General features: G+C 55.2%; 7 protein-coding genes across 7 annotated transcripts; 4 read left to right on the top strand and 3 right to left on the bottom strand.

Annotated features, from left to right (window-relative positions):
* Positions 1–2008: 2008 nt before the first annotated feature.
* On the top strand, positions 2009–3066 carry LMH87_006402 (uncharacterized protein; the record flags this gene model as incomplete). Its single annotated transcript, XM_056204284.1, has 2 exons — positions 2009–2333; positions 2384–3066. The coding sequence occupies 2 exons, from the start codon at positions 2009–2011 to the stop codon at positions 3064–3066; spliced, it is 1008 nt and encodes a 335-aa protein (XP_056059655.1).
* Positions 3067–3221: 155 nt separating this feature from the next.
* Positions 3222–5150, bottom strand: LMH87_006401 (uncharacterized protein; the record flags this gene model as incomplete). Its single annotated transcript, XM_056204281.1, has 1 exon — positions 3222–5150. The coding sequence occupies one exon, from the start codon at positions 5148–5150 to the stop codon at positions 3222–3224; it is 1929 nt and encodes a 642-aa protein (XP_056059654.1).
* A 253-nt stretch (positions 5151–5403) lies between these two features.
* On the bottom strand, positions 5404–6518 carry LMH87_006400 (uncharacterized protein; the record flags this gene model as incomplete). Its single annotated transcript, XM_056204280.1, has 4 exons — positions 5404–5860; positions 5904–6117; positions 6171–6361; positions 6406–6518. The coding sequence occupies 4 exons, from the start codon at positions 6516–6518 to the stop codon at positions 5404–5406; spliced, it is 975 nt and encodes a 324-aa protein (XP_056059653.1).
* A 1967-nt stretch (positions 6519–8485) lies between these two features.
* Positions 8486–11497, top strand: LMH87_006399 (uncharacterized protein; the record flags this gene model as incomplete). Its single annotated transcript, XM_056204279.1, has 5 exons — positions 8486–8645; positions 8839–9159; positions 9218–9483; positions 9538–10047; positions 10100–11497. 5 exons carry the CDS (start codon positions 8486–8488, stop codon positions 11495–11497), a joined length of 2655 nt encoding a protein of 884 aa, XP_056059652.1.
* Positions 11498–14252: 2755 nt separating this feature from the next.
* On the top strand, positions 14253–15800 carry LMH87_006398 (uncharacterized protein; the record flags this gene model as incomplete). Its single annotated transcript, XM_056204278.1, has 9 exons — positions 14253–14308; positions 14378–14425; positions 14501–14630; positions 14687–14730; positions 14789–14888; positions 14947–15303; positions 15356–15434; positions 15486–15669; positions 15722–15800. The coding sequence occupies 9 exons, from the start codon at positions 14253–14255 to the stop codon at positions 15798–15800; spliced, it is 1077 nt and encodes a 358-aa protein (XP_056059651.1).
* Positions 15801–16405: 605 nt separating this feature from the next.
* Positions 16406–18046, top strand: LMH87_006397 (uncharacterized protein; the record flags this gene model as incomplete). Its single annotated transcript, XM_056204277.1, has 1 exon — positions 16406–18046. One exon carries the CDS (start codon positions 16406–16408, stop codon positions 18044–18046), a length of 1641 nt encoding a protein of 546 aa, XP_056059650.1.
* An 807-nt stretch (positions 18047–18853) lies between these two features.
* Positions 18854–23574, bottom strand: LMH87_006396 (uncharacterized protein; the record flags this gene model as incomplete). Its single annotated transcript, XM_056204276.1, has 2 exons — positions 18854–23351; positions 23474–23574. The coding sequence occupies 2 exons, from the start codon at positions 23572–23574 to the stop codon at positions 18854–18856; spliced, it is 4599 nt and encodes a 1532-aa protein (XP_056059649.1).
* Positions 23575–24415: the final 841 nt, after the last annotated feature.

Below are 24415 nucleotides of genomic sequence, written 5' to 3'. Positions count from 1 at the left end.
ACTGTGTAACTCACATTTATTTATAGGTACTTGTAGCCTTGGCAACCCAGTAACTGAGCAATGCGTCAGAAGACAGCATGCGAGCTGGTGATTGGGGTTGGTGCCCTATTGAGAGCTCGCCAACCACCAGTTGAGATTAAATTATTTTACCATTATGTTTTTGCAGTGTCTCAAATCGTGCCAGCGACCCAGCACTATTGGAGCAGCCCACTGTCGAACTTGTTGTACCCTCGCGGCAATAAATTTGACGTTTCGTCGGACGTCCGTCTTTTGGAAAAGGACACTGGCGACGAAGTCAATAGATGGCCAAGAAATTATACAAGGTCTCATCAACAAAGTCTCTCTTTGGTCATCACTCAAGCTAACTGCGATTTTTGCCTCCGAGAATACACCTAGGTGGATGATACAAAAAGACGCCGCTCAAAGCAATAGAAGTAGTGGCTTGTTGATTCGTTGACCTATAATTATCCCCTTACCTTCTAATCCTCTCTTATTCTTCCTATTTTCTCCTATTTCTCCTTACTTGTATTGTTTTTCTTAGTCTTCTTCAATTTCATTCTTTGCATAGTGGCTGACAGCCGCCGGCGTCCTTCTTTGCCACGGCGTTTAGAAAGAAGTGCTGTCGACCTGTGGTGGAGTGCGCCGTCGACCGAGCCAGATCTGATCCGCAGACGCGGCCGGGGTTTGACGGACGGACAGGCCAGTGACAGCCGAGGAAGTTTGTCGTGCGTCGGACAGCCGGAGATGGCACCATGGGGTCGTGCAACATCGCACAATAAACACTAAGCCTTTTCTATTGCTGTAACCAGCGCATGCAGTTGAAAAGATATCTCTACAAAACATCCAAGCGGTTTTTTATTACAGTATATATCTACTCCAGCCAGCTCCCGACGTGCTCACAAACCCCGTCGTTTTCGAGATTGTCCCCATCCTGGCCGACCTTACACTGCGCTTCCGTACCGTCGGCCGCAAACCGGGGCAGAGAGAGAGCCCACTCCCATGAAGAGACAACCACGGCCTTGCCGCCACGGAGCGCAGCCTGCGACACGAGCCTCGTGATGCCGGACACGGACGAGTTGTAAACAGTATCGGCGCTATTGGGTGATTTGTTAAGCAAAGTCACGGAGTACTGGTGGACTGAGTCCTCCGTGTTACTGTCCCGTAACAATACCACTACTCCGCGAAACACCTCCGCGTAAACCACCCTCCAACCGAGCTCGCAGTACTAAAACAACTGGGATCGAGAGCCTTTGTTTTATACGCTGAGAAGATTCTGTCCTGCCACACAGACCAGCAACCGTCTGCCGCCCAGCCACGACGGCCGGTGACCGGCGACCGCCTTGGTTACCGAGAGGCTACCGCCGGGAAGGCCAGGGGCGGTGGCTCAGACCGGTTTAGTGGCTGGCCTAGCAGACTACCTACTACCTTGCAGCGGTTACATCCCCCATTGCCGAGTGACGCTAGAGGGCCTGGGGCTGCTGTAAATCGGCGAGATGGCGCTGTAAGACCAGCCAATGCAAGCCACTGGCTGCTGCGGCTTTACTAAGACGGGCCCTGGCCTTACTATTAGGTACGCTATGTTCACCAGTAGTCGTGCATGCTGCAGCAGAAAATACAGCATCTGACTGGCTGCTACGTCACAATCCCTACCACACCACTCGTTCCGCCGTTGTCGCTGCAGCACGCCAACGCAACCACATCTTACCTTACCCTCCCACGACAAATTAATTTCTCTCTTCCCACCTCCTGATACTGTTTCCCTTCTTTCCGTCTCGTCAATTGCTCGCACGCGCTCCTTCTCCTCTCCATCCTCCTCGCTTCTGCGCGTTTGGACCCGACTAGCAAACAAAAAAGCTCCGCGCCCCACGTTCACATTGCCTCGGCCCCAGCGCACGAACCGAACGCTCGAAAATCTGGGGAACTCGAACACCACGGTTCCGAGCTTGTCAAGACAGCCTCGACAGACGCCAATCCCTCTCCTCTCAACTTCCCGTCACAGCCAGTCACGATGCCCACGTCAGGATCCTCCTCCGCCACCACAGAGGCCGTCGCCCAGATCGAGCAGAAGCTGCCCGACGCCGAGCAGGTCAAGGCCAAGGCCGCCTCGGGCCTGCTCAACCAGCTGCGCGACACGGGCGCCGGCGCCGTCGGCGGCGTCTGCGCCGTCGTCGTCGGCCACCCCTTTGACCTGGTCAAGGTCCGCCTGCAGACGGCCGAGAGCGGCGTCTACTCGTCCGCCATCGACGTCGTCAAGAAGAGCGTGGCCCGCGACGGCCTGCGCCGCGGCCTCTACGCCGGTGTCAGCGCGCCGCTCGTCGGCGTGACGCCCATGTGTACGTCCGCCTCCACCTCCCGCGCAAGCACGCTCCCGCTAACAAGTCAGTCGCCGTTTCGTTCTGGGGCTACGGTGTCGGCAAGCAAATAGTCACCAGCGTCTCCAACGTCGGCCCCGAGGGCCTCTCCATCGGTCAGGTCTCGGCCGCCGGCTTCCTCTCCGCCATCCCCATGACCGCCATCACCGCGCCCTTCGAGCGCGTCAAGGTCATCCTCCAGGTCCAGGGCCAGAAGCCGCTCGCGGCCGGCGAGAAGCCAAAGTACAACGGCGGCGTCGACGTCGTCCGCCAGCTCTACAGGGAGGGCGGCCTGCGCAGCGTCTTCCGCGGTAGCGTAGCCACCCTCGCCCGCGACGGGCCCGGCTCCGCCGCCTACTTTGCCGCCTACGAGTACATCAAGCGCAAGCTCAGCCCCAAGGACCCCGTCACCGGCCGGCCCACGGGCGACCTGAGCATCGGCGCCATCATCGCGGCCGGTGGCGCGGCGGGCATCGCCATGTGGATCCCCGTCTTCCCGGTCGACACGGTCAAGTCGCGCCTCCAGACGGCCGAGGGCAACGTCACGCTGGGCGGCGTGATTCGCGAGCTGTACGGACGTGGTGGCTTCAAGGCCTTCTTCCCGGGCTTCGGCCCTGCGCTGGCGCGTGCTGTGCCTGCCAACGCCGCCACGTTCTTGGGTGTCGAGCTGGCTCACAATGCCATGAACAAGGCCTTTGGCAAGGCCGACCTGTGATGAGTACGACTGCGGAGTACTGTTGGGCTGGGCATTGTAAAAGCACTTGCGCATAATTCTAGATATAGACATGAATACACTGCTTGAAAGGAATGCTTCATATTGATGTCTATTATAATTCGTAGGGTATGCAATCAACGCTTCGTAAGTCATGACTAAATGAAAACAGTGTCAATCACCAAGTCGCACACTTCGGCGGGTGTGGGAAGCTGGCCGCGCCGCAGTAGCTTGCGCAGACCAACATCGTGGCTCTTGTTTATATAGCCCGTGGCCAAAAAGGCCTTTTCGCTACCGGACAGCTCTCTCTTCTCCATGTCTTTCCACCTGCGCTCCGCGTCTTCCCGCGCCTCGCGCAGTATGCGGTCCGTGTCTTCCGACTCCCACAGGTTGCAGCGATCGCACTCCTTGCAAAGCCTCGGGTCGCCGTCGGGACGAAAGTGATCGCAAAAGTGGCGGTAGCCCTCTTCACCTATATCGGCGCGGCAAACGTAGCACATCTTGTATCCGCAGGGGCAGGTGAGCTTGTTGCAGCCAGAATTCTTGACAAATGACGTGCTGCATCTGGGGCATACGCGTTTGACCGCCATGCTCATGGCCTGCTCGACCTGGGTGCGCAGCGCGACCAGCGATGACTCGTGGCAGATGTGAATATCCTTCCAGGACTTGTGGCACGAGAGACACGAGACGCGCTTGCATTCGGGACTCTGGCAGGTAAACTTGAGGCCGCGCCGTCGGCGGCTGTGTCGGCCGACTGCCCGCGTCCAGTGCTCCTTGAGATACGGGGCCAGCGGGACGTATGCAGCCACAACGGCGCAGAGCAGCATGACGATGAGAATGGCTGGAAGCAGCAGAAGCATCGCAATTGCTGTGGCTCCGAGAAACAGCATCTGGTAGCCGCTGTCGAATCGGATGCGAAGTCGAGCCTCCTCCGCCGGCACGTACAGGTCGTCGATTTCCGCATAGTTGCAAAAAGGACATCGAATCAGGGGGAGCCTAGACTCAATCAGACCGTGGTCTGCCAAGCGACGATCTAGTTTGAGTAGCATTTCGGCGCCACTCTTTTGCTGCATCATGGCCTGCTGAAGCTGCTCGTATGGGACCTGCCCAGGACATCGATCACCCTCGGTAGATAGGCACTTGAGCGTACCCGTCGCGGCGTTGACGCTGCTCTGCCAGCCCTGCCCGAAGAGTGCTTCCTTTATAGAGTGGCGCACACAGTTGAAGCAAGTCATGTGCCCGGATTTCGTGCACGAAGTCATTTCTTCAAACGGGGCCGTGGTGAAGCAGCATCCGCACTCATATATAGCCCCGGCCTCTTCTGCTTCCTGTTGGTTCAATGTTTGGGCCAACTCGCGATCGGTAGCCTCCTTGGACTCCCTGTCTCGTGCCTTTAACGGTGCCACCAGCGTTTCGTAGAGCTCTCTGTCCAGTTCGGCGCTACCGGTTGCACGAATGGTGGGTAGGATAGAGCCCTGCCCGCTGGATTTCCAAACGACGAGTGGGTGGTTCTCGGCCTCTCCGGTGGCTATTGGCTTTCGTCGAAAGAAGATGGAGGATATCGTAAACCGCCACGACTTGGACGACAGCGTGGTGAGGGTGCGGCGGGCTTCGAGGTACGAGTAGTTGGACTCGGCAAGGACACCGTCAATCGCAGAACGAGACAGGCCGCGAAACTCTTGCCAGGCGAGCGTGCGCACCGCCTTTTTGTACTCGGGGCTTCGAAATGCGTCGGGTCGGGGCACGGCCGGGCCGGCCGGGTCGTCCTTGTCAGGGACTCGCCAGCGGCCCTTGACCCATGTGACGCGGTTCTTAAGCAGCGCATCCGCGACGAGGGCGAGCCGCGACTCGCCATCAAAGTTGGACAGTAGCTCGCGAAAGACTTCGATCTGGATGTCGGGGAACACGGCGGCCAGCGCCTCGAGGCAGCTGTTGAGCTGATGGAGGTCGGGCCGCTCGGGTGGGACACATGGTAGCTGCGCGGCGTCGTGGATGTAGTCTGGTAGCAGCTCGGACTCTGCGTGGGCGGACTTGGATCGGTTCGCTGACGCCTTGTCGCTAGACGAAAGGATACCGAGGGACACCATTTTAAGCGTTCATGGTTGATGAGCGCGTAGGTGATGGCGAGTGATGTTGGACGTGAGGCGGTGTCGCGACTGTCGAGACCCGGCCTGTCACAAAACCGCCCCACAGAGTTGCAACAGTCCCAACAAATCAATCGCACGTTACAACTATTTTACCATTGTCCTGGTCCTCATATTTTTCGTATCTAGTGTCCGAACTATATCTTCTGTCTAATTTTACTTTATACATGTCAGCGTCTCTATACATTGTCGTCTGTCATATTGCCGTTACGGGCTTCTGTGCCCACACGTCGGCCCAGTCCATGTAAGCGTGCGTGCTGTCGTCATGTACAGAGTCGAGAACCTGCTGGCCCAGCTCGGCCGCCTCGTCTTGGTCTAATCCAAGAATATCGCGCTTGGCTAACACAGCCAGAGCAAAATCTAAAACAATTGTTTGTTGAAAAAGACCCATCTCCCGCGCGTGATGCTCGCTCGGCCAGCGACCCATGGGAATCTTATTTCGACGCGTCGACACGTTGACAAAACCAGCCTCGAGGATTAATTTGGGCAGCTCCAGCGCAATATGCAAGTTCCACTTGTAAAACTCTGTGAATGGACCGTCGATAAGATTGTACAGCTGGTTGATTGGATGGTCCTTGTCGACAGATTCATCTTCAGTGTAGAGTTCTGCCACTATGTCGTGGCATTCGATCCAACCGCCAGGTTTTAGACGGCTGCCAAGTCAGCGGAAGAGCTTCTCTAAAAGAGCATACTTACTCAAAAATGGTTTGGATCATGCGCCTAGGGTCGCGAATCACCTGCATCAAGAACCGGCAATGGACGAGATCGGCACCATTATAGATGCTCGTCCACGGGCGATGTTCGTCTTCGAGGTCTTCGACGCGATATTCAAGGTTTGGAGGGGCCCAGCTTGGTTGAATAGCGGAAATATCAGTTCCAATGACTCGGGCACTGGGGTACTTTTCAGCGACTGTTGAGACGCATCACGTTAGCGAGAAGAGATGCGAGAAGGCGGAGCCTCACCTTCCAATGCCCACATGCCGGTGCCGGTCCCGAGATCGACAATCTTCTGGGGGCGTTCACCGATCGGGGCCAAGAAATAGTTGCCCTTGAGGATGTGGTCCAGGTAGAGCCTATGCTTGATGCCCTCGCGAAGCTGCTCGGCCTCGTCGTTGGGCAGACCATAGCGATCGGCAACGACGCCTTGATACCGACTGGCCAGGTCAGCAAAGCCTGCAAGCAGATGTATGCAACATACCGGCCATGTTCGTAGAGATAGAGTAGACGATTGGTCTTAATTGAGGTGAACTCTGAAGCCGAGAACGACTCGGCGTAGTCGGAGGTAGAATCCAAGTCGTGGTAACGCTCCATGGCTCTGACGCTCAAATTGCGCAGTGTCGCGTCAAGGACGCAGTGCCTCAGTGTAGTGTGCGACCAAGAACGGCAATCTTTAGCATTGGAGGTAGCTCAAGGCAGAGGATCGCAGGATAGCATGGCGCAGGGCGAGAGCGGTTTAATAAGCGAGGCCGAATCCAGCCGGCAACCAACAATGTCGTCGACGCGCTCCGCTCCGAGACAGTGTTAGTGTAAAAGACAAAGGCCGGGATCGTGAGCAAGCCGCTGTTGGTCTAGCAGGGTTGTTCAGAGAGACAAGGAGGAAGCAGAGAAATGCGGTGGTGCGTTGAATGGAAAATGGCGTGTTGGGCCATCCTGGCTATGGGACAGGCGATGTCACCATTGTAGCCGCTAGCAACTTCTTAGTAAATGCTGATGGATGCGCTATCCGTAGCGTGGCAAGCGCGTTGGGCTTGCGCGATGATGGCCGGAAAGGCAATTCGGCTGCGAAGCGAACGGTGCGCCATGATAGATTAGGAAGGCAGATAGGGAATGCAATGGATGAGCAGAGTTGGGAATTTGTTGCCACACTGGTGATGCAGAGTCTAACTCATCTAGGCCGCCCGGCGAGCTGGGGTTGGACGGTGGTGCGGCAAGATGCTGGACAGGCGACAGGTCATCAGTTGCTGCAAATAAAAGAAATAGAGAAAACATGAGCGGAAACTTCCAAGTTTACCTTAAAAAGCTAGCATCTTAGGATAGCGGTCAGGGAAAAAAGATATCAAAACAGAGACTAGATTGGCACGGGAGTGCCAGAACAACACGCTGTTCGTCATCAAGTAGAACTAGTCACTTATAATACCTTCTATATCTTATTATCTACCTTCTCTTTTCCTAATCTTTCTTGCTTTACTTATCCTTTCTTATCCCCCTTATTCTTCTTATCCCCCTTATTCTTCTTATTCCTATTATTTTTCCTTTTCCTCTTATGCTGCTTTAATTTCTTTCTTTTTTCTAATAACTATCAGCGTCTTTTTTGCTAGCCTCGTGATGGGCGAGGACAGTATTGTGATAGGTGTCGCCCTTCTTCGTGCTCGGCTTATAATGTGTAAATTGGATATATATATATCAAAAACAATAGATTCAAGAAAGAAAAATAAGACGTGGTAATTAGATGCAGAAATTAATTTATCGTGCTGTTACTGGCAGAGCGGCGGCAGCTGCTTGTTTTGTTACCGACATGGCCATCCATGCAATGTAGAAGAGCAGGTGTTGCGGCTCTTGCAAAGCTGCAACTTTAGTGCTGACAACTCAACCTCGTAAAAACCATGATACGGCTTTTTGCATATCGCTCAGTAAATTCCGGACAGACCGACGGAGGATAATCAGTTTTCCCCAGTCTGGACTCGGAGCGTCCCAACGAAATCTAGGGCCGATTGCATGAGCAGCTAAGGAAGGCTTGAGAGCTGGCCGTACCACGTACCCCGCAGCAACAGCTCCCTCTCTAACTAACGTTAGCAGCTCCCCCCCACCAAGGACTGGTCCAGACGCTCGTTGGATCGCGGTCAAAAGAGCTCCCAGGATGTGCTTTTGCCACCAAAAGGATGCAGAAAGTTGATGGCGCGGTGCAACCGCTGACAACACATCAGACCATCCGCAGCACCGGGCGGGTAGCTCCTTGTTTCTTAGTATAGATGTCCTTTTAGCGGCCGACCTAAGCTGTAGACTGGCGAGCTAGGCTGGGTTTCAGTGGTTCGATGGGCTGTTATTTGCCTACCTACCCTTACCCTTTTGCCTTTAAGCCACCGGCCCAAGAAATACCAGGGACGGCGGCGCCTGTCAAGAGCTCACCTCTCTCTTCTCCAAAGCTCTCGTCCCCTCTTCCTTTTCCTCCTCCATCCTCGATCATTCCCGAAGTGTCTCGTCCCGCTCAACCTTTTCTCCTGTCCATCTCGTTTCCCAAGAAATACTTGAAGCACTGTTAAGCATCGCATCGACCAGCCATGGCGTCTGAGCAAGCATTGCCCACCCGCCAGCGTCGCCCCTCCACCTCTGCCCCAATCGTCGACATCCAGGGTGCCGTCGGGCCCGCAGGCATCTCGCGCCCCAAGCACAAGAGAACCTTTACCGGCTTTGGCGCTGGCGAGATCAAAAGTGTCCAAGGCAAGTCTCTTCCCTACCAGTTCCCAATTTTACTCTTCAACGGCGTTTGCTCTCGTTGGCAGCTAGCTGTCCGAGCTTGCCCACATCTCCAGTTTAAGGCGGGGTGCGGGGTTGGACAGACATCAGTGCAAAGCACTTAGCGTCTTGATTTAATGTACTGCGTTCCGTACGACTAACACGCCGTCTGCCATAGCTTCCATCCCCGAGCCCCAGCGCGCAGCTTGGGAGAAGCATACCGTCAAGAATTTCGAGGACCAGGATGGCTTTGAGCGTGCAGTTGTCCGTCATGTCGAGACTACCCTCGCCCGCAGCTTGTTCAACTGCGACGAGAAGGCCGCCTATGCCGCCACCAGCTTAGCTTTCCGCGACCGTCTCATTACCGATTGGAACAGGACACAGCAGCAGCAAACCTTTAGCGACACCAAGCGAGTCTACTACCTCAGCCTCGAATTCCTCATGGGTCGTGCTCTTGACAATGCCATGCTCAACGTTGGCCTCAAAGACACTGCCAAAGGTAAGCCAGCACATCAGCTGCACACTACTTCTATTGTACTTATACAAATTGTCATCAGCTGGCCTTGCCGATCTTGGGTTCAGAATTGAAGACATCATTACCCAAGAAAATGATGCGGCCCTTGGAAACGGTGGCCTCGGCCGTCTCGCCGCTTGCTTCCTCGACAGCTTGGCATCGCTCAACTACCCCGCCTGGGGCTACGGCCTTCGCTACCGCTACGGCATCTTCAAGCAGGAAATTATTGATGGATATCAGGTTGAAGTTCCCGACTACTGGCTGGACTTTAACCCCTGGGAGTTTCCTCGTCACGATGTGACTGTTGACGTAAGTGTTTTTTACACATGGATTTAGGGTCTCCGCAACTAACACGAACCACAGATTCAATTTTATGGCAACGTCAGGAAATCGACCGACGCCGACGGCAAGAACATTTCCGTCTGGGAGGGCGGTGAGGTTGTCCAGGCCGTCGCGTACGATGTTCCTATTCCAGGTTACGCTACACCCACCACCAACAACTTGCGTCTCTGGTCCAGCAAGGCTTCTGGAGGCGAGTTTGACTTTCAGAAGTTCAACAATGGCGACTACGAAAGCTCCGTCGCCGATCAGCAGCGTGCCGAGACCATCAGTGCTGTACTGTATCCCAATGACAATCTCGAGAGAGGCAAAGAGTTGCGTCTGAAGCAACAGTACTTTTGGGTTGCTGCCTCTCTTTACGACATTGTTCGACGCTTCAAGAAGTCGAGACGCGGATGGAGCGAGTTCCCAGAGCAGGTTGCTATTCAACTCAACGACACCCACCCTACTCTTGCTATTGTCGAACTGCAGCGTATCCTGGTGGATATTGAAGGTCTTCCGTGGGACCAGGCTTGGAACATTGTCACCAACACCGTGAGTAAAACGCAGCAAGATATTTCCAGCACACCACTGATGCGCTTTCTAGTTTGGCTACACCAACCATACCGTGCTTCCCGAGGCCCTCGAGAAGTGGCCCGTTGGCCTTTTGCAGAACCTTTTGCCTAGGCATCTGCAGATCATCTTTGACATCAACCTGTTCTTCTTGCAGCTGGTCGAAAAGAAATTCCCAGACGACCGGGAAATACTCCGTCGCGTTTCCATAGTTGAAGAGTCGCAGCCCAAGATGATTCGCATGGCTTACCTCGCCATTGTCGGATCCCACAAGGTCAATGGTGTTGCTGAGCTTCACTCTGATCTCATTCAGACTACCATCTTCAAAGACTTTGTCGCCATTTACGGCCCTGACAAGTTTACCAACGTCACCAACGGTGTGACACCCCGCAGATGGCTTCACCAGGCCAATCCTCGTCTGTCCGAGTTGATTGCCAGCAAGTGTGGCGGCAATGGCTTCCTTACCGATCTGACAAAGCTGGCCAAGCTCGAGCAATTTGCTGGCGATAAGGAATTCCGCAAGGAATGGGCTGAGATCAAGTATGCCAACAAGGTTCGCTTGGCCAAGCACATCAAGAACACTCTTGGTGTGACTGTCAACCCGGCATCACTCTTTGATATTCAAGTGAAGCGTATCCATGAGTACAAGCGCCAGCAGATGAATATTTTCGGTGTCATTCACCGCTACCTGGCGCTCAAGAAGATGTCCCCCAATGAACGCAAGAAACAGCAGCCGCGAGTCTCCATCTTCGGTGGCAAGGCTGCTCCCGGATACTGGATGGCCAAGCAAATCATTCATCTCATCAACTCTGTTGGGTCAGTTGTGAACAATGACTCCGATATTGGTGACCTGCTCAAGGTCATCTTCTTGGAAGACTACAATGTCAGCAAGGCCGAGATCATCTGCCCTGCCTCGGATATCAGCGAGCACATCTCCACTGCCGGAACCGAAGCCTCCGGTACTAGCAACATGAAGTTTGTTCTCAACGGTGGTTTGATCATTGGCACATGCGACGGTGCCAACATTGAAATCACGAGAGAAGTTGGCGAGAGCAACATCTTCTTGTTCGGTAACCTCTCGGAAGATGTGGAGGACTTGCGTCATGCCCACACGTACGGCTCACACGCCATCGACTCTGACTTGGACGCAGTGTTCCAGGAGATTGAAAAGGGCACCTTCGGGACGCCACACGACTTCGGCGCGCTGGTTGCTGCGGTTCGCCAGCATGGTGACTACTACCTGGTGTCGGACGATTTCCACAGCTACATTGAGACGCACCGACTTGTAGATGAGGCATACCGCAACCAGGACGAATGGGTTTCCAAGTGCATCACGGCGGTTGCCCGCATGGGCTTCTTCAGCAGCGATCGTTGCATCAACGAGTATGCGGAGAGCATCTGGAACGTGGAGCCGCTGCCCATCAAGGAGTGATGTACGGCAGAGAGGCAGACATGGAGCAGAGCCTAATTCTTGGGTTCGGTCGGGCGACAGTCGGGATGACAGAAGGAAATGGCAGATTGGCAAGGGTTCCTTCAGTTGTGCGCATGCACTGATAGTCTTATTATTAAAGAATATGATACATTGCTGCTTCGATGAGTACGTAGACGCGCTATCAAATAAATCGGCGCCAGTGGTGTTGCGGTTGAAGATGAGGCTTTGCAGACAAGCTATAGCCAGTGGTGGGGCGACGCCAGTGGTGTTTCGAAGCCGATCTAGGCGCCAAATGCCGATGACAGCACAACGGCCGTGCAGTAGGTATCGCGGGGCATCGCTGGTGTCTAACTCAATGTAAGCTGGACCGGACGGTTCGCTCCGCGGCACCACCACTAGCCCCTGCGCGGGATACGGGAAAAATCCATTGTAATTTTCGGGAGGAAAATGCAGTGTGTGATTGATGGAATTCTGAGCCGAGGTAGCGCAAAATGCCATGTCGATGGGGTCTGGCTGTGTGTGACCAGGGCAGCACATGAGCATCGCATCGACCAGAGGGGAAGGTGCAAGAAGGTGTTTCTGCAAAGAGGGACCTTGGAGGGGTAGATGCGGTTTTGGAAAATTTCCGATAATACGTCACTGCGGTGAAGACTGGCGTGTAACTTGTGGAAGAAACAACCATGTGGTGAGGATGGGTGATCCTGAATAGAGATGACGGAGGGGGAGAGCATTAAACACTTGAGCAGGCTTATTTATCATCACGAAGAGGACAAGAGACATCAAAGACGAATCGTTGACAAAAATGGCCGTTTCGCTACCAAAGCAAACATCACGATGTTGGAACGGTTTTTTCTTCTTTTTCTTCTTCTTCTTCTTCTTCTTCAACTGATTAGTGTCCTGCTACAATATTATGGACCTTCTGTCATGGTCACGGCGCTTCTACCAGTAGCCCAACGTCGATACGTACCATTGTGCCCCTTCTCAAACGAACCCGGCCAGCTGGGTACTAACTTACTTGCTGAAATCTCGATCTCGAGGGAATGTGGACATTCGTCGCATTCTTCCATGGCGAAAGAGGAGCCAAGCTTGTTAGGCTAGGTCGCTGGCGCCGCCCGCCTGGTCCCTTTGCTCGGCTTTTTTTTTTCTACTTTCCTTTTGCGTTTCTGGAAAAGGTAGCACCCTGGTTTCCTTTTCTGACCCTTCATACTATTTCCTTGCCTCGCGATAGTACAAGATTGTGTTTTTGGTATGTTTCTGATGCTGAATGCCCTCCTCCTCTCCCTCTGCCGCCGCCTAGTCGGTACAGCACGCCACTACCAGCAGCTTCTGCAGCGAGCCAAATTGCCCCACGCAGGACCTCTCTGTGTCCCGCCACCAAGCCCAAAGGATTATTCTCTGCGACGGAATTGGCATTGCTTCCGCGGTCTTCCAGTGAATTCTTTCAACTGACAATCGATTGGTACTATACAGTGAAGAGATTAGCAGCATCTTGTTGAATAGATTCTAGAATACCGCCCGCGAAAGCCTCTGCTCGGTACGATTCGCTTGCTCGTCGCCACGCTCGTTTACGCGTTTCAAACAAAGGTTCGTATACCCTTTTTTGCCCTCCAGTTTCTCTTTTTGTTCTGGCACTTGCCCTGGGGCTTCCATAAGCTGTTTGCTATCGGGTCTGGCCGCCGCAGGTGAATTACATGCTCGCAGCAAGACACACTCGGTCGGCGTACAGTGGAAGTGGCTGCAGCAGCAGCTGGGGCACCCAAGTCTACAGCGCCTCGGGGACCACAAGGCCCTCACAGAATGTCACTGCAGGAGGAGCGACGGGGGGAGGGGAGCGCAAGCTGCTCGCAGGCAAAGCCGTCTGCAGGGCCTGGATAACGGTTTCGTCTCTGCTGCGACCGAGACAGGGAGCTTTGCAGCGTTTCGACCGACTTGATTGGTATGAGGCATCGGCAGTTGGGCGTTGACTTGTCGTCAGTCGTCCACGTTGATTGTGGCTGCCGCTGTAATGCAACGGACGCCACCTGCCTACAGCGGGCCGCGGGTGCGCATTACAGCGGGCTCGCCTCGCCTGTGACGGGCAGCGTTGCAAAGCTTGTTGTGGCGCACCGTTTTGCTTCTGGCTGCATGCGATTATCGAATGCTGCTGTTGGAGACGACTGTCGCAGCAGAAACTGCCTTCATTTTTCTCGCCATTTTTTTTTTTTTTTTTTCATGCTGACTCAATCGGCGGCACTCTAGGTTCTCTCCGAGCCTCCACGACAGCGAAAACCCCATTAATCGGTCTCGGCCGGTCTTGTGCAGCGACTCAATCAATAGCGGCTGCTCCGTACTGGCACTGGCACTACAACGGCCCAGACCAGGTTGATTAAATAAAACCCCGCCTCAGTCGATTTTGCTGGAGCTCCTTGGCCACCCGCCACACGTTGCGCTGCTTGCTGTACGCCGCTCCTGCGCTGCTGCCCCGCCCTTGCCCACAGCCGCAAAAGTCAAGCTCCCCTCCATCTGCTGGCAATCCCACCTGTGCGCTACATCGTCCACGCATCCTCTCCTCCTCACCGCACTCCATCACCAAGCTCGTCACGCCCGTCGCCCTCTCGATCCCAGCGTCGCCCGTATCGACCGTCTGCCTTGCCCATCAGCATCTATTTTGGCCCAATCGCCGTTTCCAGGACGTTACCCCGCGCCCTTGACCGCTTTGCTCCCCTCTCTCACCACGCATATTTAAGCCGCGTATTACTCTCGGCTGCCCCTCACAATGGCGGAATTCGTTCGCGCGCAGATCTTTGGAACGACGTTTGAGATAACGTCGAGGTACGCATCGCCATACCCCGGCTTTGCGCCATTTTTCGGTCTTTTTTGCCATTCTGACAGTTTTCTTAGATACTCCGACCTCCAGCCTGTGGGCATGGGAGCTTTTGGACTCGTTTGGTACGTTGGCTGCGGAATGCCCAACATGCAAATGTCGACATCGCGGCACGAGCAGCCTCACTAACACGAATCCAGCTCTGCCAGAGATCAGCTCACCAACCAAAATGTCGCCGTCAAGAAGATTATGAAGCCCTTCAGCACTCCCGTCCTTGCCAAGCGTACCTACCGTGAGCTCAAACTTCTCAAGCACCTCCGACATGAGAATGTACCGCACCCTCGACCCCCCGCAGCTCGCATAAAGCTAACCAAAACCCTCTCCAGGTCATTTCTCTGAGCGACATTTTCATTTCTCCCCTCGAAGACATGTATGCGGCTTTGGCCAGCCCGTGCCCGAGTTTAGCGACCGTACTGACTCGACCCCAGCTATTTCGTCACCGAGCTCCTAGGAACCGATCTTCACAGACTTCTCACATCGAGACCACTCGAGAAGCAATTCATCCAATACTTTTTGTACCAGATCATGGTATGTTGCCAGACCAATGAAGCATACATCCACACAGACTAATTAGTCCTGGTTCCAGCGCGGTCTCAAATACGTCCACTCGGCCGGCGTCGTTCATCGTGACCTGAAACCTAGCAACATCCTCGTCAACGAAAACTGCGATCTGAAGATTTGCGACTTTGGCCTCGCTCGAATCCAGGACCCTCAGATGACGGGCTATGTTTCCACCCGATACTACCGCGCTCCCGAGATTATGCTCACATGGCAAAAATATGACATCGAGGTCGATATTTGGAGCGCAGGCTGCATCTTCGCCGAGATGCTTGACGGCAAGCCGCTGTTCCCTGGCAAGGATCACGTCAATCAGTTTTCCATTATTACGGAACTCCTTGGAACACCTCCCGATGATGTCATCAACACCATTGCCAGTGAAAATGTAAGTAGCACACTCAGATGCGCAATGATACATATCCGCTAACATGCTACAGACTCTACGATTTGTCAAGTCGCTCCCTAAGCGCGAACGCCAGCCTCTCCGTAACAAGTTTAAGAACGCGGACGATTCTGGTACGTGGTCAATGTAATTTTATCTCTCTACTTGGTACTAACGTGAGTCAGCGATCGACCTGATGGAGCGCATGCTTGTCTTTGACCCGAAGAAGCGAATCACGGCCGCCGAGGCGCTTTCGCATGATTACCTTGCTCCTTACCACGATCCCACTGATGAGCCCGTGGCGGAGGAGAAGTTTGATTGGAGTTTCAACGATGCTGATCTTCCTGTAGATACCTGGAAGATTATGATGTATGTGCAACAGATTCCACTCCTTCTAACGAGAGGCTAACTTGAGTCGCAGGTACTCTGAGATCCTCGACTACCACAATGTCGAGGCCGGCGCATCCGGCCTCGACGAGGGCGCCATTCCTCCACAATAGAAGCAGTGAACAGTAAGGGGCCGAAAGCTGATGGAACTCGTGCTTGTTTGGATACATGGTCATGGCAGGACAGCAAGTGTCGACTTGCCGCGATGCCGCACTGTGGCCGCCTGAGCTAATGATGGACTCATGTACAGCAGTGCCGGTTTCAATGCTCAGCTGTTTGCAACAGTACACGGCGTTGGGGATTCGTTGGGGTTTTGTTAAGACATTATTGTAAGCTTTGCTTTTTGCGCATACAGGGTGGTCGAATATACGAAGTCAGACCACGGTAGTCATAGATAATGCTGCTATTAGAGTCTGTACCTGAGCCTGTGATATCAACGTGGATGAGAAGTGCTGGAAGTGTGCCGAAATTCGCCCGCGGACTGGTTAGAAGGTTCCAGGTGTGTTTAATCTAAAGCAAACGCGTGGCTGCATCTGCAGTGCTGCTTGGCAGCCGGCAGCCCCGTTTGCTTCCACATAGGTAAACAGCAAAACAATGGTAGCTAACCACATCTTTGGAGTCCTAGACGTCGCCTAACATTTATTCGTGCTCTAATCAGCCCTTTCTCTGAAATTCATCTGCATTGTTTCCTCTCAGGCGTTTTTGCATTCACAACGTCATGGCGTCTGCTACAGCTGTGCCAAAAGCGCATCTACCACCCATCTCGCTCGATATTCCCGTGGCCAAGGTCAAATACAAAGATCTGGTTGCAGATCTAGTACGCATCTACCAAACGTATGCCTGCTCATTGTCCGAACGGGAGCAGTTGGATTTCTGTCGCATGGTTAACGGCTGCGAGTATGAACACGGTCAAGCAGCAGAGTATTCAATCGCCTGCCACAAGGCCTACCGCAAAATGTTTCATCCCTATACCCAGGGCTGCTTCAGAGACGCCGTGACGTTTGACAAATGGGCCCTGCTGGCTGCTCTTTACTTCAGACCCTGGCCCAGCACGCCGACCGGACTGCAGAGGGTCGCCAAAGCCGTGAGCCTCCTGGGCCTTCGGCGCGAGCCCCGTTTCGAGCAGTACCAGAGCTACCACAAGACGAGCCTCGAGAGCTTGCCGCTGCCCAACCCGGACAGTCTGGCTTCCAGATCAGACTTTAAGCTCATCTTCCTGACGTCGCCCGCACCGGCCAGTATCTTTGACGATACGGGCCCTTTGCCCAGCAGCCGGTCTGGCGTCGTCGCCAACCCTTTGCGACCAGCCGACAGCGCAGAGCAGCTGGAGGATTTCAACACCGAGCAGCTTTGCGACTTTTTGAAGAATCTGGATGCCACAAATATGAAAATGGACCATGATGGCGATGGCGATGGCTATGAGCCTCCATCAGCGGTGACATCACGGGAGGCGAGCGTCATTGTTGTGGACGTGAACGGCTTGACTCTTACAGAGAAGCCTACAACACCTGTGGCGAGAGTGACAGGAGAAACAGACTCCAAGACTTCGAAGCACCGACTTTCGAGCAGTCCTGACGGGTTGTTGAGATCTCCTGCGAAAAAGCAAGACCGCGGAAGCATTTCCATCAATACTCCGGCCGCCGGACGTCAGCGCAGCATGGAACAAGCGCCCACCGGCAAGGCCTTTTTTGAGCAGCTTGACAGTTTCATGGCAACAGTGCCGGAAAGAATCGGCCAACTTCAGGCCCAGCTCGACTGCCACACGTGCCGCATCGCCCCGGACGTCAGCCAGGCCGCCGCAGCAGACCGACAAGCCGACGAGGACGCCCTCCAGGAGGCCAGCCGTCAGCTTGAGATGCTCAAGGCCCAGTTTGAGCAGTTCAGGACGGCCCAGGAGGAGACGAAGAGGCAGCAGACGGCCCGCGCCCGCGAGGCGTCTGCCGCCGCAGCAGAGGAGCAGGCGACGGCCATCCGCAAGGAGGTGGAGGCGCAGGTGGCCCTCGTGCGCGCGGACCTTGCCGCCGAGAGCGAGGAGCGCAAGCGGGACGCGAAGACGGCGAAGCAGGGCCAGGACAGGCTGGACACGACCATCAAGAAGCTCGAGGGCAGCGTGAGCAGCAGCGCAAGAGCGGCCAAGCAGGAAAAGGCAGCGCGCGAGCGCTACCGGGCGGAGGTCGACGCCGCCATTCGCGAGATCAAGGAAAGAAGCAGCAGCAAGAAGAGCACGGCGCCGCCCGCTGCTTCCGCTGCTCTGGCCGAGAACGTCTGCAGGATTGTGGACGAGCACCTGCCGGGAGCGCTCCGCCACGTCCTCCAGCGTCATGCCAGAGCCAAGGAAGAGGCCGGCTTGAAGAAGTGAGCAGGGCCAAGCCCAACGTGGGGATGGAGGCGGAGGTTCTTTCAGCGCATTTGCAAAAGATATGTAGGATTGATATTGTGTCGGTTTCAAAGGGAGAAGGTTTTCTTTGGGGGGGGGGGGGGACAAGGTAAACTGTTCAATTTCGGTAGAATAGAAGGATTCTGGGATAGATTGGCAGCGGTAAACTCTAGTATGTTCTCATGAATAATTTGCAAAATCAGGTTACTTTGTGATAATAAAGACGTGTGGGAGAAGAGCCGTGAGGCGTCTAGGCTAACAGGACGAGGCCCAAAAAGACATGGGTACCAGTTTAAGATGTATCAGTGACTAATATGATAGAGATGATAGTAAAATAAGAGCTAGTGGCAAAGATGGAGATGATGGTAAAAAATAGAGGCAATATTCAAAATAGAGGCGACAGTACTAATAGGGGCAGTAGAGATTGACAGCAGATCAAGATCACCTACGTATTCTAGTTCGATGCTTTGTGCATGTCCAGCCTCGTCACCAACTTGTAAACGTTGGCAAGCTCACTCGGCCAGCCACTCAGACTACATCTTAGAATCCTCACAAAGGACACGCACACAAGTGATGGATCATTTTAAAAAGTTGTCATTGTGCTTTTAGCGGGGTATCACCAGCCCGAATACAGACCAGTCTGCTCCAACGTTGCCTATGTACAAGAAGAGATCCAAAGTACTCAATGTAGCCGCAAAACAAAAACGCGTCAAAGAATCTATATATAACTCGACAAAGCCATCCAAGGCAAAATTTATAACCCGCATATTTCAAATAATCAAGTTGGCCTTAGTCTGTCGGCTCGACCTGCGTGCTCGAGGACTGCGTCGACACGCCATCCTTGTCCTCCTCGACGTTCAGAATCGTCTTGAGCTCGTCCATCTCGCCGCTGTGGTAAATCATGTCGTAAAAGAGCCCCTTGGAGTCGAACAGGCCCCGGGGCGAGCCAAACTCGACCACCCGGCCGGCGCTCATGACGACGACGCTGTCGTAGTCGATGATGGTCCGCAGGCGGTGCGCAATGGTGACGAGCGTGCGCCCGCCGCCCGCGCTCTCCAGCTCGTCGCGCAGCACCTTTTGGATGCCGCGGTCCGTCTCGTAGTCCATGCTGGCCGTCGCCTCGTCGAGCAGCATCAGCTTGCTCTCGCGGATGAGCGCGCGGCACAGCGAGAGCACCTGCCGCTGGCCGTGGGAGAAGTTTTCGCCCTGCGCGTCCACGTCCGTCTCCAGCGAGATGCCCTGGTTGTGGCCGGGGCCGTCGGCGTCCGTATCGGAGTAGTCGCTACCGGAGAAGGAGGCGATGCCGCGGCAGTTTTCCAGCGCCTTTTCCAGGCGCTCGTGGGGGAGCAGGCCCGTGGGGTCGAGGTTGGACGCCACGGTGCCGTTGAAGAGGACGGCCTCTTGCGGGATAATGGTCAGACCCTTGCGCAGACGGTCGCGGGGCACGTGGGTAATGTCCACGCCGTCGTACAGAATCTGTCCAGAGACGACGTGGGTGAAGCGCAGCAGCGAGAGGACAAGCGTGCTCTTGCCGGAGCCGGTGCGGCCGACTACGGCAACACGCTCTCCCGCCTTGAATTTGAGGTTGACATCGGTCAGAATGTTGGGACCGTCGGGATCATATCGGATGGTCACGTTTCGGAACTCAATGTCGCCTCCTTGCGGCCAGTTCTTGGGGACAATCTTTGTTTCATCATCCGCATAGTCGTCCTCGTCGGGATACGGGTCGTCGTGAGCATTTTCAGGCTCCAATTTGGTATACTCCTTGACACGGTGGAAGCTCTGGATCTCGACCTCGAGATCGTTCATGGCGCGAACCAGCATCAGAATGGTCTGGTTCAGGCCGTTGGCATTCGTGAGAGAGAAACCAACCAGGCCCGCGCCGACCAGACCGGCCTGGTTGATGGCAATAATGCCAGCAGACAGGGCGACCAGCGAGGTCACAAAGTCAACGCGCACAGCCACCCAACGGTTGCAGTTGTAGTTGGTCTCGGACGCCGCCGACCATACGCGCAGCTTGGCGGCCAGCTCCTTGCCAAACTCCCTGCTCTTGCCTTCGCGTGCGCGGATGACGGCCAGTCCCGCGAGCGTATCCGCAAACTGGGAAAAGACGGGCGACTGCGAGGACGAGGTAAGTCGCTTGAGCACGACGGCAGTGCGCGTGTACATTTCACCAATGACGACGCCAAAGAGGCAGGTGAAGAGAGCCGGGACCATGAAAACGGGCATGATCGAGCTGATGGCGGCAATGCGGAAAAAGAGCATCATGATGGCATCGAGCGCTGATCTCAGCAGAGAGCTAAGCATGCCATCAATGGAGGCCATGTCGCCGGAGAAGCGGTTTGTAATGCGACCGACAGGGATGGTCTTGAACCAGGACAGCGGAACACTCATGACGGCGCGGATAAAATCATTGTGCAGTCTGCGGGCAGCGCGCCATGCACCCCACTCAAACATGACAATGATGAAGCCGAAGCTGAGAAGCTCCAGGAAAGTAAAGGCAGCGTAAATGCCCATGTAGTAGGCAATATCGACGTAGCCCTTTTTGTTGTACGCCTCAACCCAGACGGACAGCCAAAAGGTGCCTCCGAAGAAGAAGATGTTGCTCAGGAAGAGACCGACGATGCACGAGATGCCAAAGATGGGGCTGCCAAAGTAGCCCATGTACTCCACAAACGTCAGTCTGCCGACCTTGCCAGAGGCCCTCATTTCTTGATTGACCAGGTCTTTGTTGGCAGAGCCCTTGAGTGGCTTGCGGGTGGTATCCTCGGCCTCTCCATTTTCGTTGAGATCGGCCTCCATCGGAGTTTCGGTGTCGCCGTCTTCATCGCCGTCGCCACCAAGGACCTCAGCGATAGTGATTGGGCGCCTGACGGCTCCAATGTTGGCTTCGGCACTGACGACACGTCCCTTATCCAGAGAGATGGCGTAATCGGCCTGGGATGAGATCCAGGGGATCTGGGTGACTAGGACTGTGGTTCTGCCTTTGAGCAGGCTGGAGCAAAAGGCGCGCTTCCAAACACCGGCTGAAGTTTTGGCATCGAGGGCGGAGAAAATGTCGTCCAGGAGGATGAGGGAAGCGCCAGAGTACAGAGCTCGCGCCAAAGCTACACGGGCCTTTTGACCGCCAGATAGTGAGGTGCCATTCTCGCCCACCATGGTCTGATCCTTGAGGGGAAGCTCATGGAGATCAGTGAGCAGGCAGCAAGCCTCAAGGACGCGGTTGTATCTCATGCGGTCCATGGGGCTGCCAAAGAGGACGTTATTCTGAATGGTGTCATTCTGGAGCCAGGCGGTCTGGGAAGCATAGGCGATGTCGGAAGGAGCCGTCACGGCACCAGCCTCGAGATATGTCTCACCCAGAATAGCCATTAGCAAAGTCGACTTTCCGCTACCGCTCTGGCCAGTGACGACATTCAAACCGCCTTCCACAAAGTTGAGAGAAATCTTTTCGAGGCTAAAGACGGCCTTTTTATTGCGACGGAACGAAGCGTTGATGATGCGGAGGGGCCCGACGGGGTATTCGACTAGAGGCACGGCGGTGGCGAAGAACTTGTCGAGACGTCCAAAGGCAACAATGGCACCGGCAAAAGAGCGGCTCAGTGAGCTAGCCATCATAATATTTCGGCGAATATTCTTGACCAGGAAAACAGTGGTAAAGGCAGTGGAGGCGTCAAGGCGACGATCACCGACTCCAACGTAGAGACCAAACATGACGAGGAGCGAGAAGAAGGGGAAAGCCTGTGTGACTTGGTTGATGACGGTCTGCAGCACAGCAATGTTCCAGAGACCCTTTTGCTCCCTGGCTCGGGCGGCAATGATCTTGCTGGTAATGGCATCTTCCCAAGCAAAGAATTTAATGGCACGAATGGAAGCGAGATATTCGGTGACCAGGGAGATGCGAGCATCTTGGGTCTTGCGCACAGTAATCTGCGTCTTGTACATGATTCTCGACAGCCAAAAAGAAATGGGGGTGGCAAGGATGAGGACTGCAGTGCCTACGAGAGAGACCCATCCGAGCATCTGGTAGAGGCCAATTAGAGAAATGATGGTTCCGGCAGGGACGCCGACGAAAACCATCATGACGTCTCTAGCACGAAAGACGGCGTCCACATCCGCAGCCATCAGGTTGGCGAGTCGGCCGGCAGAAGTGCTCTTTTGCGCCTTGGCGGGATTTTCCTTTTTGGCGTCGCCGCTACGCTTTGCGCTCTGGAAAGGGTCGTCTTCGAGTTCCATGGACTCGAGGGCCTTGTGGTAGAGCTCCTGGGTCATGGCGGACTTGATGCGCACGATGAGACGGGTCGAGGTGAAGACGTACTGCTGGAAGAGCAAGGAACGGGTGAGCGGGCCGAGAAAGACCATGGCGAGCCAGACCCAGGGGCGGTAGGTGGCAATGGTAGGGACATCGAGGTAGTCGAGGAGCTTGAACATGCCAAACGGGGCAACGTTCTCAACGGCAAAGGCGGAGCCTGCCCAGAAGGCCATGAGAGCGAGCTCAGAGCGCTGAAAGCGCAGCGAAGTCCACATGGTGGACTTGCTCAGAGCGCGGGCGCTCTGGATCTTGCGCAGCAGGTAGAGCGGCTCGTCATACCATGCCAGCTTGGGGACGTCGGAAGCGTCGAGACGGCCGCGCGTGCCCTTCCAGACGACGGGGGTGAGCCATTCGTAGGAGCAAAAGTAGTTGAACCAGCTGACGGTCTCTTCGGGGGCGGGCTCCTCGTCGACGTCGTATTCGGGAATGTCGTAGGGGAGCTGAGGCGGCAGCCACTCGGTCGGGGTGACGGCGGCGACGACGACGGCGGCGACGAGGGAGATGAGGGCGCCGCGGATGCCGCGATCGGAGGAGCAGTCGAAGCGAAGCTGGGCGCAGGGCAAGTACTCTGCCACGGCGAGGAGGGCGGCGGCAGCCAGCAGCACCAGGTTAACGTGATAGAGGATGTGGCGACGCCATTGGAGCGTGCAGCCGAGGCGGACGAGTCCGAGGCCAAGGATGTAAGCGGCGAGCGCAGCAATGGGCAGGTGGGCGCGGTTGCCGGCGTAGGCCCGGATCAGAAAGGCGACGGCGGAGGCTCGGCAGAGCTGGGAGAGGATCTCGTAGGGCCACTTGATGGCGGACGCCGGGTTCTTGGAGGTGATGGTGCGCTGCTTGCGCCGGAGCACGACGGTGAGGGCCAGGACGAGGAGCGAGAGGAGGAGCGCGGCGGCTTGCAGGCGGCCGGAGCGGGCATAGTCGCTGACTTGTCTGATCCATTGGAGGAGTGGCCGGGAGGGGTAGTTTTCGATGTCACTATCGTTGGAGAGAGCAGAAGAAGCAGGTCAGAAAGGTTGCACGTAAGAGAGAGGCTGTGCCGCAGCATCGGCGCGACAAACGGCGCAGAGCAGGCGAGGTTCTGCGGGCGAAGGACTCACCTTGGGAGGATGTGTGGATCTGGCCGGCGGACGACGGGCGAGAAGAAGGGCGAGAAGGTGGTCAACTCGAGGGTGCCGAAGCGCTCCATGACGACGTCCATGGCGCGGGACGTGTCTGAGCCAGCTGGACGAGGCCGGGCTCAATACTTGTATCGGGTTGGAGAAGTAGAGTGAACGTTTTTATCTCTCCCTCTCTCGTTTTGAAAGGAAAGGGAGACGGAATGTCGAGAAGGGGAATGGAGGAAGAGACAGGGTCGAAATGGCAAACGGGTCCCCGGAAGAGAAAGAGAGGCTTGCTTTTAGGCCGCGCACGAAATTTTCGGGGCCGCCAACGGCTAGTAAGTGATAATGACAACTAGGTAGGTAGTGAGTGGTAGGCACGGCAGGTAAAGTGACGAGAGTGCAAACAGGCGGATAATCGCATCAGTGGGTTCGGCGGCGCTGAGAAAGATGACCTTTGGCGGGGATTGTCAAAGGGTCTGAGCAGGCGAGGTATGGTGCTCTGTACCTAAGATAGGTATCAGTAGCTAATTACAGAGGTAGTCCACCAAAGGTGTTCGCTGAACGGATGCAGCAGCCGGGCTGCAACGGGGGTCCATCGTCCGACTCCGCAGCGGGTTTTTAGTGCTCCTGGGCTTGGGGTACAGCGCCCAGCCAGCCAGAGCCCACTACGAGATGATTACCTGCAAGTCGGGCCCATCACCAACCAACTCGACGGCGATTCATGCTCAGGCAGCACCGGACTGGCGCAAGCGTTTGCCGGCAGCCTGGCAGCATGCGTGTACGTATAGGTGCCTACACTTGTTTCCGGCATTTTGTGCATCTCCAGCGGCCGGGATGGGTAAATGGCGAACAAGGGAAAAAAAAAAAAAAAAGTTGACGAGCAGATGCTGAGAAAACGGCACCACATCTATTAAACGACTGTCCGAATAGCGAACCCGT

The sequence above is a fragment of the Akanthomyces muscarius genome, chromosome 1 (genome assembly GCF_028009165.1).
Source record: "Akanthomyces muscarius strain Ve6 chromosome 1, whole genome shotgun sequence".
In the NCBI taxonomy this organism is placed as follows: Eukaryota; Fungi; Ascomycota; class Sordariomycetes; order Hypocreales; family Cordycipitaceae; genus Akanthomyces; species Akanthomyces muscarius.
This window is presented reverse-complemented; position numbering and strand designations above follow the sequence as displayed.